The sequence below is a fragment of the Micropterus dolomieu genome, linkage group LG17 (assembly GCF_021292245.1).
Source record: "Micropterus dolomieu isolate WLL.071019.BEF.003 ecotype Adirondacks linkage group LG17, ASM2129224v1, whole genome shotgun sequence".
NCBI lineage: Eukaryota > Metazoa > Chordata > Actinopteri > Centrarchiformes > Centrarchidae > Micropterus > Micropterus dolomieu.
Genome location: NC_060166.1, coordinates 24736277 through 24752485, shown reverse-complemented (window position 1 = coordinate 24752485; position 16209 = coordinate 24736277). Strand labels below are relative to the sequence as shown.

At 42.3% G+C, this 16209-nt stretch overlaps 3 protein-coding genes across 9 annotated transcripts in view; 2 read left to right on the top strand and 1 right to left on the bottom strand.

Moving 5' to 3' along the window:
• Positions 1 to 66: 66 nt before the first annotated feature.
• lg17h19orf54 (linkage group 17 C19orf54 homolog) lies at positions 67 to 5919 on the bottom strand. 6 transcript variants are annotated; one of them, XM_046073359.1, is made up of 8 exons: positions 5131 to 5220; positions 4971 to 5036; positions 4418 to 4638; positions 2345 to 2413; positions 2000 to 2124; positions 1616 to 1745; positions 1422 to 1492; positions 67 to 950 (listed from the first exon to the last, which is right to left on the bottom strand). In XM_046073359.1, the coding sequence occupies exons 3-8, from the start codon at positions 4609 to 4611 to the stop codon at positions 568 to 570; spliced, it is 972 nt and encodes a 323-aa protein (XP_045929315.1). In that variant the 5' UTR covers positions 4612 to 4638; positions 4971 to 5036; positions 5131 to 5220; the 3' UTR covers positions 67 to 567. The 6 variants fall into 6 exon arrangements, with proteins under 6 accessions (XP_045929315.1, XP_045929319.1, XP_045929321.1 ...); XM_046073363.1 differs by having other exon boundaries at positions 5135 to 5199; XM_046073365.1 differs by lacking the exons at positions 4971 to 5036; positions 5131 to 5220 and adding an exon at positions 5783 to 5919.
• On the top strand, positions 5219 to 7789 carry snrpa (small nuclear ribonucleoprotein polypeptide A). Of its 2 annotated transcripts, none has more exons than XM_046073366.1 (7): positions 5219 to 5298; positions 5643 to 5723; positions 5841 to 6013; positions 6158 to 6334; positions 6745 to 6921; positions 7001 to 7089; positions 7176 to 7789. In XM_046073366.1, the coding sequence occupies exons 2-7, from the start codon at positions 5651 to 5653 to the stop codon at positions 7333 to 7335; spliced, it is 849 nt and encodes a 282-aa protein (XP_045929322.1). In that variant the 5' UTR covers positions 5219 to 5298; positions 5643 to 5650; the 3' UTR covers positions 7336 to 7789. The 2 variants fall into 2 exon arrangements, with proteins under 2 accessions (XP_045929322.1, XP_045929323.1); XM_046073367.1 differs by lacking the exon at positions 5219 to 5298 and adding an exon at positions 5333 to 5387.
• A 5004-nt stretch (positions 7790 to 12793) lies between these two features.
• LOC123986599 (protein jagged-1b) overlaps positions 12794 to 16209 on the top strand; it is a 53509-nt gene continuing 50093 nt past the window's right edge. Inside the window, exon 1 of the mRNA XM_046074950.1 lies at positions 12794 to 13016. Within this exon, the coding sequence (XP_045930906.1) occupies positions 12867 to 13016 (150 nt within the window). The 5' untranslated portion in view covers positions 12794 to 12866. The remainder of the gene's footprint in view (positions 13017 to 16209) is intronic.

The window sequence follows — 16209 nt, the reverse complement described above, 5'->3', positions numbered from 1 at the left end:
ACACCTCTGTAAATCTCAAACCTCAGTGTTTGTTTACTGAAAATCCCAAAACATGTACAGGTAGGCCAGAATTTAAACAATTTATTGTATAAATATTTTCCATTCAGGCAGTGGTATAGCACCAAGAGGGGATGAAGATTCATCACATTGTAAATACAAGTCTCCATCAGAAACTGCACTCAGTTTTTCACATGAAATATAAGTAATGATGGGACCTAGGGATAATTTTGTATTGCAATATCACAGTGTATGTTCTGTAAATTCAGTTGGGAAGTGTTTAAAGATAACAACCAGATGGAAATTCACTTTTTTGTTCACCATACTGGTGCAACGACACAGTGAATCCAAGTCACATCACGTACCCAGAACAGGATCCACAATTTGCTAATAGTCTCATTACTGTTATGTGAGGATTCCCAAACATTTTGAAGCCTATTTGAATTCATTAAAAGGGTCACGCAGATATTAGATTGTTCTACAATCCACAGTTGTACAAAACAAACTGGTTTAAATTGGTAAAACTGTGGTGTCAATCGCATTTCCCACGAGAGTTCACTGTGATGCCTCTCAACAGCTGCACTCTGTGGCCATTGTTTTCCAGACAGCGTCACATTCATTTTGCTTCTGTGTCCGCGTGTGGAGCAGCACCGCCTGTCCAGCCAGTCCGGCTCCCACCCCTCCTTGAGGAACCACATACTGGGTCCCGTCGTTAGCCCTCTGAGGGTCCATCGCCCTCAGCTGCGCGTTGCTCTGAGCTACGCTGTCCAGACTCCACAGCTGGTAGCGCAGGCTTTTACCCTGCTTAGCCAAGATGTAAACCTCTTTAATTGCTGTGCCACCGACAGGGCAAGGAGAGCTACCGTCAACGGCGAGGCAGAGCCAGGGCAGAGTGGGATCGGGTTGAGTGTGCTGTTTGCTCACGCTCCCCTGGTCCAAGCCAAGGAGAACGCCTGAAACAAATGCATATGATGATTGCCACGCTGACTTTTTACATAAAGCAAGCAAGACCGTTCATAACGGTGGGTTTAAATAAGTGACCTAAGTTACCATGAGAACATATCCCTCCAGTTAGCCTGGTCTTCTCCAAAGTTCCCCCTCAAAAAGATCAACCACATAACATACTACAACCAGTAGAGAACTTAAGTCTCTCAAAATACAAAGTATCTTCTTGTCCTGCAATAAAATAAATTACCTGGCTGGTGTCCTATTTGATACACAAGTTGTCTGACAGCATGTATGTAATACATACAAGTTGACCCAACGCAGGAGATGACTTAAGGTGTCAGCTTTTTTTATTTTTATTGTGGATTAACCTTAGCTCCAAACCAGCATTAGGAAATAGACTGTTCCTGGTTCAGTTTGTTAGGTTAATTCAAGACATGCTTTCTGAAACACCCTTGTGGTGAGCTATCCAGTCTTACCTGAGGCGACTGCCCAGTGCGCCCTGTGGCCACTACGCTGGCAAGGCTCATGGTTGTAGTCCTCATCATATCTGTAAACACTGTCAAAGAAGTTTGGTCTTTAATCATGAACCTTATATTTGGAACATATGTTTAAAAAAACATTTTTTCCTTCATAATACCCCTTGTGGCAATTTTGTTTGGATGTAGGATACGGGATGAGAACAGGCTGTCTCCCCCACAGGTGTGTGACGATGGTTGCAGCATTGTTACCACTTAAACCCCCTGACAGCAGTTCTGCCTCACAGCCACAAAGCTCTTCTGCCAGCAGGGCCATGTTGTCCGCTGACAAAATAAAATTTTAAAGAGAACATGAAGAAGCCACCATAAACTGAACCCAGCATGAAATTGCATTTTAGTTGTGTATATACATAAAGAGTGAATTACTGCTAAAAAAACACATTTTATTAGCCAGGTGGTATAGCTTCCACATTTTTCTGGCGACACTCAGTGAAGGTATGTATTTTGCCTTTGGGAGGATTCAGTATTTTGGCATGCTGTCAGAAAACAAAATATACTAGGCCAAAAAAGTTTGTTACCTGAAAACATTTCACCCTGTGCCGTGTATCCCCTGCTCAGTGCTGTCTGAACAACAGTTTCCATGTCAATACTTAGCTGTGGCTGTCGAAGTTGAGCAGACATCCATAAAGCCACCAGGCCACACCTAAAAAGGTAAATTAAAAACGCAGTCACACCCTAGCAAATGTGTCATGTTTAATTCCTTAAACAGGCATTCATGTCAGACTAATAACACAAAAGCCCCATTGTACAAAAAACAGTTGTGGTTACGGTTTTATTTGTGTTATATATTATGAATGCTTTCTCAGTCAAATGATTGACCAGATTGGGGTGTTTCTTGGCTAGTATCATAGTTACTAACTTACTGTGGACCATCTTGGATGAGTGACGGCACATATGTGTTCACCAGTATCCACTGCAGGTCTTTCCTAAAACTGAAGCACAAAAAAAAAAAAAAAAAAAAAAACACACAGCATAACATAAACACACATTGTTCAACAGGCCCTTTTTTAAGGAAGACATCTTCACATGTCACAGTAGCAAAAGCCCAGCTGCAAATAATAAATAAATGATGTCTGACTTTTATTTAGTGGCTTTGGTTTCAGGGTCCTGGACACTTTAATACAACGGCAGAGCAATCATTAATGTTATTAGCAACAACTGGGGGATTCCAATTGTAACAGGTCAAAATGTCGGCACTGAAAAAGACATAGATCCTTTGTTTGTGAAGATTATAATATTCTGTCTTTGTTGACTTTGTGTCTGAGAGACATTGATTCAACTCAATTTTTGAGGTTGTAATTAGCATTAATTCAGGATCACATTACCATATATTGAGAGGTGTTGCGAATATTCTGTCAACCTTAAATATGTAAAAGGGATGGGCAAAATATTAGAAACACGTTTCAATTTAAAGTAGTCCTGTAGAACAGCACTAGGGCTGCAACTAATGCTGTGTTCCAGGCAACTAGGAAATCAGACATTTCCAACCTCCAACTAGAAAAAGTAACATAGAACGCCACTTGAAGTCGGATTTCCTACTTGTGAACTCAGAGAAAATATTTGTTTCCCCCGACTTCATGAGTAGCAGCTGAATGATGTCGCACAACAATGGCAGCTCCCGTGGAAGCACATACTCAACATAAACTAAAAGGCAACATAAAGTATATTTCCATGTATTTAAATTAAAATAATTCAAGCTATCTTATAGTAAAACCTGTTCTGCATGTAAATTGATGTAGAAATGTTTTGCCAATGTTATTAGGTAGTTGATACCAGTAAAGAATCTCTGAAAGTCATCTTCTCTACCCAAAGGTTGTTCAGGAAAATGTTAAAAATGGCCAGAAATTTGAAAACATTTGGAAATGTAGCCTACAACTTTTGCTGACTTTTGAGGATTACCAACTAATGTAGCTAGAAGGATAAAGAGTAATGTATATTTATTGCTTGTTGTTAATAAAATGGCCACCCTTTTAATTAACATCAAGTGCACTGCTGAGGGTTTAACTGTGCATAAACTTGACAAAGAAACATAAGTTTGTCACGGTCAGCCTGTTTATTTTTTACATTTGTTGTCATGCACCACCATGAAACTGAAACACTTCGAGGTCGGAAGTCGGATATTTCAACTTGGAAATTTCCCACTTCCGACCAGTCTGGAAAGCGCTATAAAGATTCACTTTCTAAATTGCTAGATTAACTTGATAAATTCATATTGTTAATATTGTCATATTGTATATACTGTATACCAAATCCACCTACCTCAAGTACATAACACCTGTACATAATACTTATTTCAGCATCCTTTGCACACTACTCCATCACACTGTGTAAATGTATGTGTACCTGTATATCACATCCACCTTTACCATGTACATAATAATAATAGTAATAATAACTTATTCCTGCATCCTTTGCGCTCTGCTCATTGCAATATTGTCTCAATCTTATGTGTTCTCTATACTGTAGCCTGTGTTTGATTTAGTAAGTAAGCACATCATGAGCAATGTACAATCCAGAGTCAAATTCCTTGTATGTCTACAAATACCTGGCAAATAAAGCTGATTCTGATTCGGTGAAAAATGGCCATCACAATTTCCTAAAGGCCTAGGTGACTTCTTCAAACTGCTGGTTTGGGCCAATAAAAAATCTTAAGAAAATTACATCACAGCCTCACAACTGAGAAGTTGGAACCAAAGAATAGTTGGCATTTGTCCAAGAAAAATTATTTTCATGATAAATTAAATACAAGTTGGACATGGACATTATTGCCAGGCTTATCAGGATTTCACACAAGTAGCATGTGCAGAAATTAATCTGTTGTTAGAACTGCGGACATTATCAATATCCCGGACGAGGACAACTGTTTGTGGGCAAAATAATCAGATGTTTAGGCTAACTGTGCAAAAAAAAAGTTGTCTTCTCTTTGTAAATCTAACCTGCTCTCCCTCTGACTGAGCAGTATGCGAGCCTCTGTGTGGTTCCCCTCTACAGGACTGCTGCTACTGGCTATAGTCTGATACAGCTTCTTCTTGGGTGGAGGAGGTGGTGGACCTGGAGCAGGTGGAGGTGGAGCAGGTGGAGGTGGAGGAGGTGGAGGAGGTGGCGGTGACAGAGGGCATTCCACTGACATCTTTTCCGATCTCCTTTTGGATGAACCCTGACAGAAGTGGTAGCTTGGTTAGTATTTTGTGCATCCTTGCAAACAGAAAAGTTACAGCTACTCCTTTTGCCAAAACACTCGATAAACATACAACCTACCCGCCCCTCTTTCACTAACTCTCCTACCTACAACTTAGCTTAGTAGCTCTGTTGCCGACAAGAAAAACTCGGCGTTGAATGCTATTTGGGTGGAAATCGAAGTGAAGAAATCTTGTTAACAGTTATCGCTCACAAAAAGTAATAAGCTCGTCATATTTCATGCTTTAGATTCTACCCCCACTTCTTAGACTAGCACAGCTAGCTAACAGCAGCGGTGTGTTTTTTTATTACCCATATTTGGAAGCGTCTTCTTCGTGTTTACTGTCGGCTCATACCGCCCCCTACTGCATCTACTGACTATAAAGAATAAATACAGTGTATACTTCTATATTGGCACTAAATCGTATAAATATTGTCTGCGCATATGTCTCCGAGTAAAAGCGAAAGTTACCTGCCTAAGAAGCAGAAGAGACGATAAATTAATCTGAACAGGTGTTACACCACATTCTGTAAACTGGGCTATAAAGCTATGGATGTATGACACTGGAAACATCGTTTCTTAACGCGAGAACAAAGAACGGGATTTGTGAAGGCCGGGGTTTTTGTTCATTATTCCGAGGTGAGTACTTTTTCCACATCGAGCTGAACAGTGAAATAAGTCGTTTCTTAACGTTTTCCAAATCTTTTGCAAACCATTTTTGGACTTAGGTAAACTATGATGATGTTTTGTGACAGTGAGGGAAACCAGGCGTAAGCCATAGACCGATCTATTAAGTTAAAGTCGTAGCTAGTAGTTAGCTTTTAGGCTAACGTTTCCCCACGTTATTCAAGTTGAATGGTCGTTTGCTACCGTTAGCTAGCTAGCTAGCTCGTTCATAAATGTAGCTGCTTAGCAGCTTATCAAGAATTGTGTTAACTGGTTTAAAAGGAATATTTAAAGTTGGGTTTTTTTTCCAACCACAGGTTTAAATATGGCTACTCCGGATGTACGGCTTAATCATACAATCTACATCAACAACTTGAATGAGAAAATTAAGAAAGATGGTAAGTTTGTCCTCATCCTCTTCGAGCCTTAACTTTCTAAATGTGTTAAATACACACACCTCACAAAGGGCCTCTCGGATGACATGAATGTTTTCTCTCCCTTTTGTGTTTCTGCAGAGTTGAAAAAGTCGCTGTACGCCATCTTCTCACAGTTCGGGCAGATTTTGGACATTTTGGTCGCACGGAACCTGAAGATGAAGGGTCAGGCCTTTGTTATTTTCAAAGAGGTTAACAGCGCTTCCAATGCTCTGAGATCCATGCAGGGTTTTCCTTTCTACGACAAACCCATGGTAGGTTAATCACACCGTGAATACCAGTTCACCGAGAAGCTTTGCAGAGAAGAAAACACATGATATTGTGATGATGTAACAACTTCTGCAACATAGTCTCTGAAAGACATGGTGGTCTTTACTTATCTGTCTCTTCCTACACAGCGTATCCAGTATGCCAAGCAGGACTCAGACATCATAGCTAAAATGAAAGGGACTTATGTAGAGCGTGACCGTAAAAAAGAGAAGAAGAAGATTAAAGGAGCTGATGCAGCGGGATCTAAGAAGGGTGTGCCGGGAGCTGCTGCACCCATGGTCGCTGGGGTACCGGCTGCCATGCCTGTAAGTGCTGCAATGGGTGTCTTATTGGTAATTAGTTGGTAGAATTAATGTTAGAAACATCATCTTACAGCAAAAGTATGTATTTCCATGCAAAGGTGCAGTGTGCTTTGTAACCAAAAACATTTAACTAATATTGTAAGAGTGCAGGAGCAAGGGTAGAAGTGGCAAAACTGTTGACTCAAATCACAAGCTTACTCACCACAGTTGGTCTCTATTTAGGTGTCTAACAGTGTAAAAACGGACACCACATTTTCATGCAGCAGGCTATAAACAGTAGCATACAAGCTTACGACATTTGTGTGTGGACATCATTGATGGTGTTGGGAGGGGCAATTAGAGGAACTGGTTGGTGGGGGAAAATGTAATCACACCTACTGACAGGCTCACCACTGCTGTTCTTCACTCTGTAGGGAATGCCTCCGATGAGCCAGGCTCCTCGTATGATGCACATGCCAGGCCAGCCTCCTTATATGCCCCCTCCTGGCATGATGCCTCCTCCTGGGATGGCACCTGGTCAGATGCCACCTGGTGCCATACCTCCTGGCCAGATGATGCCCGGACAGATGCCTGGACAAATGCCCCAGCAGGTAATGCCTTCTGACAAAGCAAATAAAATTAAAACATTTTTCTGGTGGTTCTATTCTGACCTCTCTTTATCCTCCACAGGTTGCAGAAAATCCTCCAAATCACATCCTTTTCCTCACCAACCTGCCAGAAGAGACAAACGAACTCATGCTGTCCATGCTCTTCAACCAGTCAGTAACGGCTCCTTTTCTGCTTTGCATCTTTGTATTTGTCCAATTGTTGAATGCTAAGCTTGACTGTGTTGTGTTGCATTCAGGTTCCCCGGGTTCAAAGAGGTGCGTCTGGTTCCTGGTCGACACGACATCGCCTTTGTGGAGTTTGACAATGAAGTGCAGGCCGGCGCTGCACGAGACGCACTACAAGGCTTTAAGATCACACAAGCAAACGCTATGAAGATCTCATTCGCTAAGAAATAACACCTCAAGACCGTTTTGTCTTATATGCACAAACGGGTCTTTTTTAAAATTTATGGCAGTGACCTGAATTAAAACACTTTTAGAAGTTGACATTTGCTGATCAGCACAGCAGGGGCGGTGTATTTTTATTTTTTTTCCTCCTTCAGGATTACATGTAAGTATACATTCTTTGCATCATGTTGCTGTGTGTTATCGTGCCACACTGACAGAACTCTGACATAAAATAATGATCAGGCAAATTTCATAGGAGTTCTGCATCCCTAATGAGATGAATTTCAGAGGTTTCATAGCTGGTTTAGCTTTTTTGGCTTGAGCATGAGCAACATGATGTATTTTGTATGTTTTTGTGTTTTAAAAACTGTTTTCCATAAAGCATTGCACCCAGAGTCTGGTCTGCCAGACACTATACCTGGAGCTTTTTTCTTTTTATAATTAAAACATTTCTTTGAGACTGCTCTGCCTCAATCTCATTCATCTTACAGTGGAAGTTTGTCTTAGGCCAATAGATGGTGCTATAAGAGTCAAATAGTAAATTATGTTTTTTGAGCAACCCAGCTGTTAACGATTGCTGTGTTCCAGGCAACTTAGAAATTTCCGACCTCCAACTAGGAAAAACTACCATGGAACGCCACTTGAAGTCGGATTTACTACTTGTGAACTTGGAGAAAAAATTTGTACCCTGACTTCACGAGTAGCAGCTTAATGATGTTACACAACAGTGGCAGCTCCCGTGGAAGCACACGTATAATAAACTAAAAGGCAAAGTATATTCCAAGTATTTAAATTAAAATGATTTGTGCCATCATAGAGTAAAACCTGTTCTGCATGTACATTGATGTAGAAATAGTTTGCCAATGTTATTAGGTAGCTGATTACAGTAAAGAATCTCTGAAAGTCATCTTCTCTTCACAAGAGCTATTCACTAAAATGTTGTATAATCTACAACATTTACACTCTTGAGGATTACCACTTCAGTTAGGCTACTTGTTTTCATTAAAACTGCCATGAAATTAAATAACACCAAGAGTAGTACTGGGGGTGCAACTGGGTGTAAACTTGACAAAGAGTTTGTCACAGTCAGCCATGTATTTCGTTCTGTTTTGGCTTGACCACCATGTACCTGGAACACTCTGAGGTTGAAAGTCAGATATTTCAACTCTGACATTTCCCAGTTCCGATCAGTCTGGAAGGTGGCATAATTCTTGGGTTGTTTTGTTTTTTGTAGGGGGGGGGGGTTTGCTTTTTTTTTTTTTTTTTTTTTTTTATTTCTTGGGACCACTACTTATGCCTCTTCTGCGAAGTCATGAATGTTGCAGAAACTTCATAAATACTGAGCGTTTAAAAATAAACAATTTTCTGTGGAAGACTGGGGACCATAATATGCACCAGGAGATCTCACCTTTAGCACATCTTCAACCACAGTTTGGGGAAATTACTTGTTGTTCTTGGAACATAAAATGCTGATGATCAGAATTAAATATTAGTCACCAGTGGAGCTTGAAAGGAAATGTAGGCAGGGAGAGAAGGTCACTCATGTCAAGTAACAAAAGTCTGAGCTGGACTCGCCCTCAGGATGCTGATGTTACATGGGGACACACTTCAGACTGCAGAATGTCAAAAATCTCCACGAAATTAATACTTTGTAGAAAATTGGATGCATTGACTTCAGAGCATTTCAATTTTCCATCAGTCCAATATTTATCAGTCAGTACTCCAACTCTTATTGTGTTGTTCAAAGTATTCTGAGCCTCAATACAAATCCTCATATCCTTCCTGCTTATGAAGAACACCGTGTGCCCCCAACAAGTCACTTTAATCTGTATTTGGCCTTTGCTCTGCTCAGGGTAGTAAACCAAAGGCAAATATATTTTTATATCAGATTACATCATTTACTGGCTGCTCTTGAGCTATCACTCTTTGCCCTTAAGGCTCAGTGGTGAATTACCCTTAGAGTAATTCAGAAACCAGTACATTTTCATACGATTGTGCTGCAAATGCTGGATCTGAAATTTTTTTTATCTATTCATTTTTGATCTGTTCATTCGGCACTGAGGACACATGTAGTGCTGATGTGTGTAGAAACACCAATTATACAATATTAAACAATCAGTTTCCTTATTTATGAAATGCATATTTATTTGACACAGATCTATAGAACAAAAGGAAATAAGTGTTTTACACTGAATTTTTATGATGGCATTGTAGCCATGTGGTAGAAGAAGTACTCAAATCCTTTACACAAGTAAAAATACCAATACTAAAAGTGCTGTTTTCAAAATAATCTACAAAGTAACTAGTAATTATAGCTGTCAGATAAATATAGTCAAGTAAAAGCTGCATTTTCCTCTGTAATGTAGTGGAAGTATAACGTTATAGCATAACGTTTAAATATGTTATATAATGTTTTGGCCTCCTTTTATAAGGCCTGTGTGAGTAGTTGATGTTTAAACTCATATCTAATTAATGCAAATTGTCCAATATTTACAAGTCTCTCAAGTTTGCCAATTAGTATTGTTTGCAGCACTTCCTGGGATCCCCTGTCAGCCTTCACATAGGTTTGCAGAATAATTACACCCCAATAAGGACCACCACCTCCTCTCAAAGGCTGGATTCATTGGTGTAGGGCAGATTGATGTGTGAATTAGGCCTGAAAACCTTAATTTAGATTGCACTATCAACTGTGCCCAGGGCACACAGGGCCTCCCTGTTGTGGACTTAAACTGTGCCCTGAGTAATTGTCTCTAGGTCAGCTCAACAGTGTACGCAGCAATGCACATTCTTGTGTAGTTTCCCAAGCCTTTCCACACTCCCTTATTTTGCCTTGAGAAAGAGCTGACCTTAGCCACCAGGGCGCTGTGCGTGTGTGTGTGTGTGTGTGTGTGTGTGTGTGTGTGTGTGTGTGTGTGTGTGTCGCATGCTCCTGGCAACATGCCTGGTGCCTTCCCATTCACCAACACAGTCCTCTCAGTTGCAGGGACTGAAAGGCAACTTCTACAAATCTGGTGGGTTATGCGTGGGAGTTTGGTCAGTGTCACATCAGAGTGAGATCAAAAATCATCCCCAAGACTATGTCAGCTTCTGACAGTGCATATATGCAACCATGGGCTCTCTTCAACATTTGTGCCAGAGATGGCTGCTGTTTGTTCACATTTCCAGCAGGTGGGTCAGTCATACAGTGGGCCTACTCATGCTGTGTGGCTAAACTGTGTTCAAACCCTCTGAACTTTATTTTCAATTCTAAAGGGGACCTCAAACATACCAAATATGCCATTCTGAAATTTGGGGAAATAGAGTAGGCTATACATAGGCCTGAAAGATTTGCTCTCATCCATGTAAAATATTTCCATCTGGTCAAATAGTGCTGCCATGAAACACTCTAAGCCAATATGAATATGAATATTTCACGCTCTTTTAATGTTGGTTTCAATGAAGAGTGAACAAGCTGATACAAATTAAATTAAATGATCAGAATACAGTGATTAAACAAGCTACTTAGGGGATAAAAAAGTAGCCTAATCAAGTAAACATGCTTGGTATGTTTCTTACACCTCTCAGAGCAGAACAGTTGTTATAGGAAAACTTGTGTCATTGACTGATTGTTTAGACGTCTTTGGTAGACTTAACTGATGATCGTCGTGCATCCTATAATTCTGCACGAATGTGACCATTAGATGGTGCCAAATACACAACTCACAAGACCTCCGTTCAGGTAGTGAAGAGGTTAGCTTTTTGGAGAGTCTTCCTCAGGTGAACCACACGCACACAGCAGCCTCTGGGCAGACCCAGTGACGTATGTGCGTTTCCGGGTGGTTGGTTAGAATTCTGCTCATGTTTAGAGGTCAATGCTCCGCTATGCAAATCAACCCTCTGCTCCTCAAGAGCCCTCTGTTCTGCTCCGGGGTCACTGCGTAGTGCCAGGCCGCGGGAAAAAAGCGGTTGTCAAGGAAGCTCTTGAGCAACAAGCCCGTGATAGACCTTAAGATAGAGGAGGAGGAGGATGGAGGCAGAATCTCATTAGATCTCCTCCGATGAAGAAGGTACATTGTGTGGACGTCTTGTATCCAACAAGGCGAGCACTGGAAGTCAGATGTGGAAAATATGCCTTGTGACCGGTGCCAGAATTCAAAAGACGCATAGACACCACAATTACATTTTCTATATGAGCTCACTCCGTTAGTATTTGCAGCCGGTGGCATCATTAACAGCAACACGTGCAGTATACAGGCCGGCAGGCGCGCGGTATACGGCCCAACATGTGAGCACAGTGGGCCGACAGCTGTTGGAACAAGTTTATCATAAATGAGGGTATGACGATCACATCTCATGATACACCAGTCTGCAGGTGAGTGAAAGGTGATCTCTAGGAGCAAACACTTTCCAAAGTTACTGCAGGCAACCGATTGTGTTTGTTTCGCAACTTTTTTAAAAGTCGATACAGGCCTAGGCCTATGTTCTGTTTGTGAATAACTTCAATGTCATCATGCGTAACACGAGCGGTATTTTAATTATGGAGGGCTTCAGCTTCACACGCCTATAGAAACTTTCCCATTCAGAGGCCACCGGAGCAAAACTGTGAAAAACGGTTAATTGGCACGGCGGAGCTTTGAAGTGAGCCGGGGACAGCAGAGGCCTGAAACTGAAACTGGAGGAGAGGAGCCGGCGAGGCGCTACAAAACGTTGCCTAGAGGAAATGGTAAACCCAGAGAGGAGAACTGAAACGAATTCAGGGTAATCTCATTTGTAAATGTGACATAGTCTACTAAGAATAAAAAAGAAAGAAAGTTGTGGGAAGGTCTTCAGGTTGCTCAGAGTGTATAGCAAGGGAGAGAAAAATGGATGAGGGCATTGGTGCGCGCTGGGAACCATCCGGACAAAAGCTGAAAGACGGATATTCCCTGCCTCAGGACACACCCTCTATGGTCTATCTCTCTCTCTCTCTCCCTGTCCCTCTCTCTCACTCATTGTTTCCCACACTGACTCGGTAGCCGCCGGGCTTCGTATCGGGTTAACAAATGACCAACCAGCCGCTTGGATGAGGGGAGCGCAAAGTGAAGTCATGTTTAGCTTTTTGTGCGTGGATCAGGCTTGAAGAGAGACAGAAGAAGAAGAAGAAAAAGAAGAAGAAGAAGAGAGAGTGTCCGCTAATTGGGATGAGAGTTCAAGTCAAGTAAGTCGGCAGATTGGACCTTTAAAGCCTCTTAACTCAGGTGGTGGGAGGAATAGTGCGGGAGGGGAGTCTGTTTATGTGCCGTGCATGTGGCATTCCCAGTGGAAATCCACCCTGGACACAGCCGCACGGGGGTGAGCAGGTGTGTCTGGGTGGGGGGGGGGGGATAAATCCAAGCGGAGACAGAGGCAGATAATGGTTTCTCTGGACTGGATGGGATGAAGTGGCTCTGCGGGAGTTTTAGGGTTTGAGACCGGAGAGCAGGAGAGCCGGGCGGACAGACGGACGCAGGGAGGGAGGAGGAGGAGGTGGACACCACCACCGCCAAAGCGCACAACACGGCCCCGAAACCCTTGAAGCAGGGATGGAGAGCACAAGAGCGCACAGGGTAACTCGGCTCAGCCCCAGAAACGGCAGCGGAAAGATCACCAGATCACCAGATATGAGTGACCGACACCGGGGACACCTGCAGCGGACTGTGGTTTTTCTCGTCGCGCTCACGATGCAACCGCAGGTAAGCTACCGATTAAGTGCTATTTCGGGCGGCATTCACTTAAACCACCGAAGCCGACTTTCAACTGTGGTTTAGCTTGTGTTTGTTTTCACGGCTGCGTGAAAACAGTCACTAATGGAGTCCACAAGAACTGTCCCTTCCCTCTTTGTGCTGCCCTCATTATGCTCCTACATGGCGGTGTGCCCACCTGTTGTTTCAGCGCACTGCTGCCTATTATCCCATGCAACAGATAACTGTACAGCAATCCTGTTTTAGACGCACAGGAGGTAAATATCACAGCAAAAGTATGTGCCAGCCTGAGCAAAACCACGTTTTCAACATTATAAAGAAGTCACTGATAGAGTAATGAGGCGGATAACACAAATCAAGCATATTAATAGCTGACAATCGCTGCATGACTTATTTTGAGGATTTCAGTGCGAAATAAAACCCGAAACTCTTTTTGAGGGGGGAATGTGATTGCTCCTCGTTGAAATAATAGAGGGTAAATAACACTTTAATTACGCACACACCCTCTGCATCCACTCGTATTCACTGGTGAATAAAGGAGAACTTGCAATTGCGTTTATCTGCATCTCCATCTTTAGCACCGTTGCCTGCTGGTGTAGGCTATTTTCTATTTTTGTAAAACATTATTTACAAATCTTAGCCGCTTTCTGACTGTTTTCTATCCCCTCTGTCTTCCTACCTCATGGTTGCATGGATTCAGCCCTTTATGGCGCTTAGGTGACAGCTGAGTTCACTTGATAAATGATTCTGACAAGCTGCTCACAGCATTATGGGCATTAGTTGGCAGCATGGAAAGCTTTGGATTTTATGCCAAAAAATATTCGGCAAGAAGGAGAAACCATTTTTATTTACCTGTGAGCTGTCAAGCAGCTGCTGGTCTGAATAGGATGCCTATGCTGTGTGACAGCACCCAGCAGTAGCAAGAACAGGCCCAGAGGTGCTCCAGAGTGTGCATGAGTGCAGGTGTGTGTGTGTGTGTGTGTGTGTGTGTGTGTGTGTGTGTGCGTGCGTGCGTGTGCGTGTGCGCGCGCGCGCGTTTTTTTCTAAACACTGAGCTCACATCCAGCATCTGTGTCTTGGGTGTGTGTGGAGCCCCAGGGCCACAGCCGAGTAAACTCCAGGGCGTGTGAATGTTGAACGTTCCGGCAGCTCTGCATGTCTCTCTCTGCACCTCTGCAACCCCTTCACAGCTGAAGAACAACACACTCCACTCCCTCCACTCTCTGCACTGCACTGCAGTGAGAAACACAAACTCAGGGTCCTCTGCTGCCGCTGGTGACTATTATTAATGCAGGAGACAGGAGACCATGTTCATGAGACAAACCCAGACCTGCTCAGGATACAGCGATAATCAAAAGTGAAGCTTATTGATTGTCTAGCGATCACTACATGTTGTCTGTTGGCTGTATAGTGTGAGCCTTAATAGTGTTACAAAGTGATTTTCAGCTTTGAACAATGTGAAGCTCAGTGGTATCACTTAATCTACCAAATGGGCTACTTTGATCTATAAAATAGTCAGAAAATATTTATAAAATATTTATAAATGCTGACACAAGTTCCCAGAGCCAAAGGTGACTTCCATAAAATGTGTATTTTGTCTGAACAACAATTCTAAACCCAAAGATATTCAGTTTTACTATCATATAAGACAAGAAAAAACAGCCTTCACATTTGAGAGGCTGGAACCAGGCTGGCAAATTACTTAAATGATTAATCAGTTATCACAATTCATTCATTTTCTGCTGATTAACTGTTTCAGCTCGACAATGACAGTCGAAGTGCCACAGAAATGATATTTGAAAGCAATAATGTCTTTTCAAATAGAATTACAGGTGATATTTAGAAACTCTCTAATTAAACTGTACACAGCAAAGTCATATTTGATATTTGGAACATATGGGATACCATTTATTTTATTTTATTTTATTTTATTTTAGATTAATTTAACTAGTAGAGTCAGCTTATCCATTCTTAAGCACTTTGTATAAGAGGGAAAATTATTGTGGTTGTATTATTTTATTTTTATATATAGTGTTTTTATGGATTTGAACTTTGCCTTTAACCCCATACTCTTGTTCAAACGGCTGGACTACCTTGTAACAGTCTCACCTTCCATGCACAGTTAAACAATTTTCAGGTACTGAAGTCTTTAGATGGAGAGGATTTGTTGTGAGACCCTGATTTATGGGAGTAGTGATCCTTTAAAACTGCCAAAGCCCTCCAGCAGAGATGGTCTGATGGACCTCTCGCTGCGTCTCTCTCTGTCTCTCTGTGTCTGTCTGTGTTTCTGTCTATTTTTCTTTGTCTCTGTCTCTCTGTGTCTGTCTGTGTTTCTGTCTATTTTTCTTTGTCTCTGTCTCTCTGTGTCTGTCTGTGGTTCTGTCTGTTTCTCTTTGTCTCTGTCTCTCTGTCTCTATGTGTCTGTCTGTGTTTCTGTCTGTTTCTCTATGTCTCTGTCTCTGTCTGTGTTTCTGTCTGTTTCTCTTTGTCTCTGTCTCTCTGTGTCTGTCTGTGGTTCTGTCTATTTCTCTTTGTCTCTGTCTCTCTATGTCTGTCTGTGGTTCTGTCTGTTTCTCTTTGTCTCTGTCTCTCTGTGTCTGTCTGTGGTTCTGTCTGTATCTTTGTGTCTCTGTCTTTCTGTGTCTCTCTCCCTTTGTCTCTCTTGGTCTCTATTGGTCTGACTCTCTGTGTCTCTCTTTCTCTCCACCTCTCTCTGTCTCTATGTGTTTCTGTCTGTCTCTCTTTGTATCTCTGTGTCTCTCTCCTTTAGTCACTTGTCTGTCTGTGTCACTTTCTGTCTCTGTGTCTCTTTCTTTCTCTCTGTGTCTCTCTCTGTGTCTCTTATTGTGAGTCTCTCTCAGTCTATCTCTCTGTCTCTATATGTTTATGTCTTTTTGTCTCTCCATGTCTCTCTCTCTCTCTGTGTGTCTCTCTCTCTGGTCAGACTGAGCGCTGAAATGCTGGTATGCCGGGAATGGCTCAGGCAGCGAGAGCAGGAGAGGAAGAAAGGAGGATGTAGAGTGATGAACGCCACTGTATCTCCACAAGCCTTTTGATGTAGACGAGTTCACCCCCCAAACTCCCTCCATTCCTCTGACCCCTCCCAACCTCACCCCATCTCAGCTCAGGGACAGGGGCAGGAGAGGGACACGCAGTCAAACACAATGGGGCGACTGAGATCCTG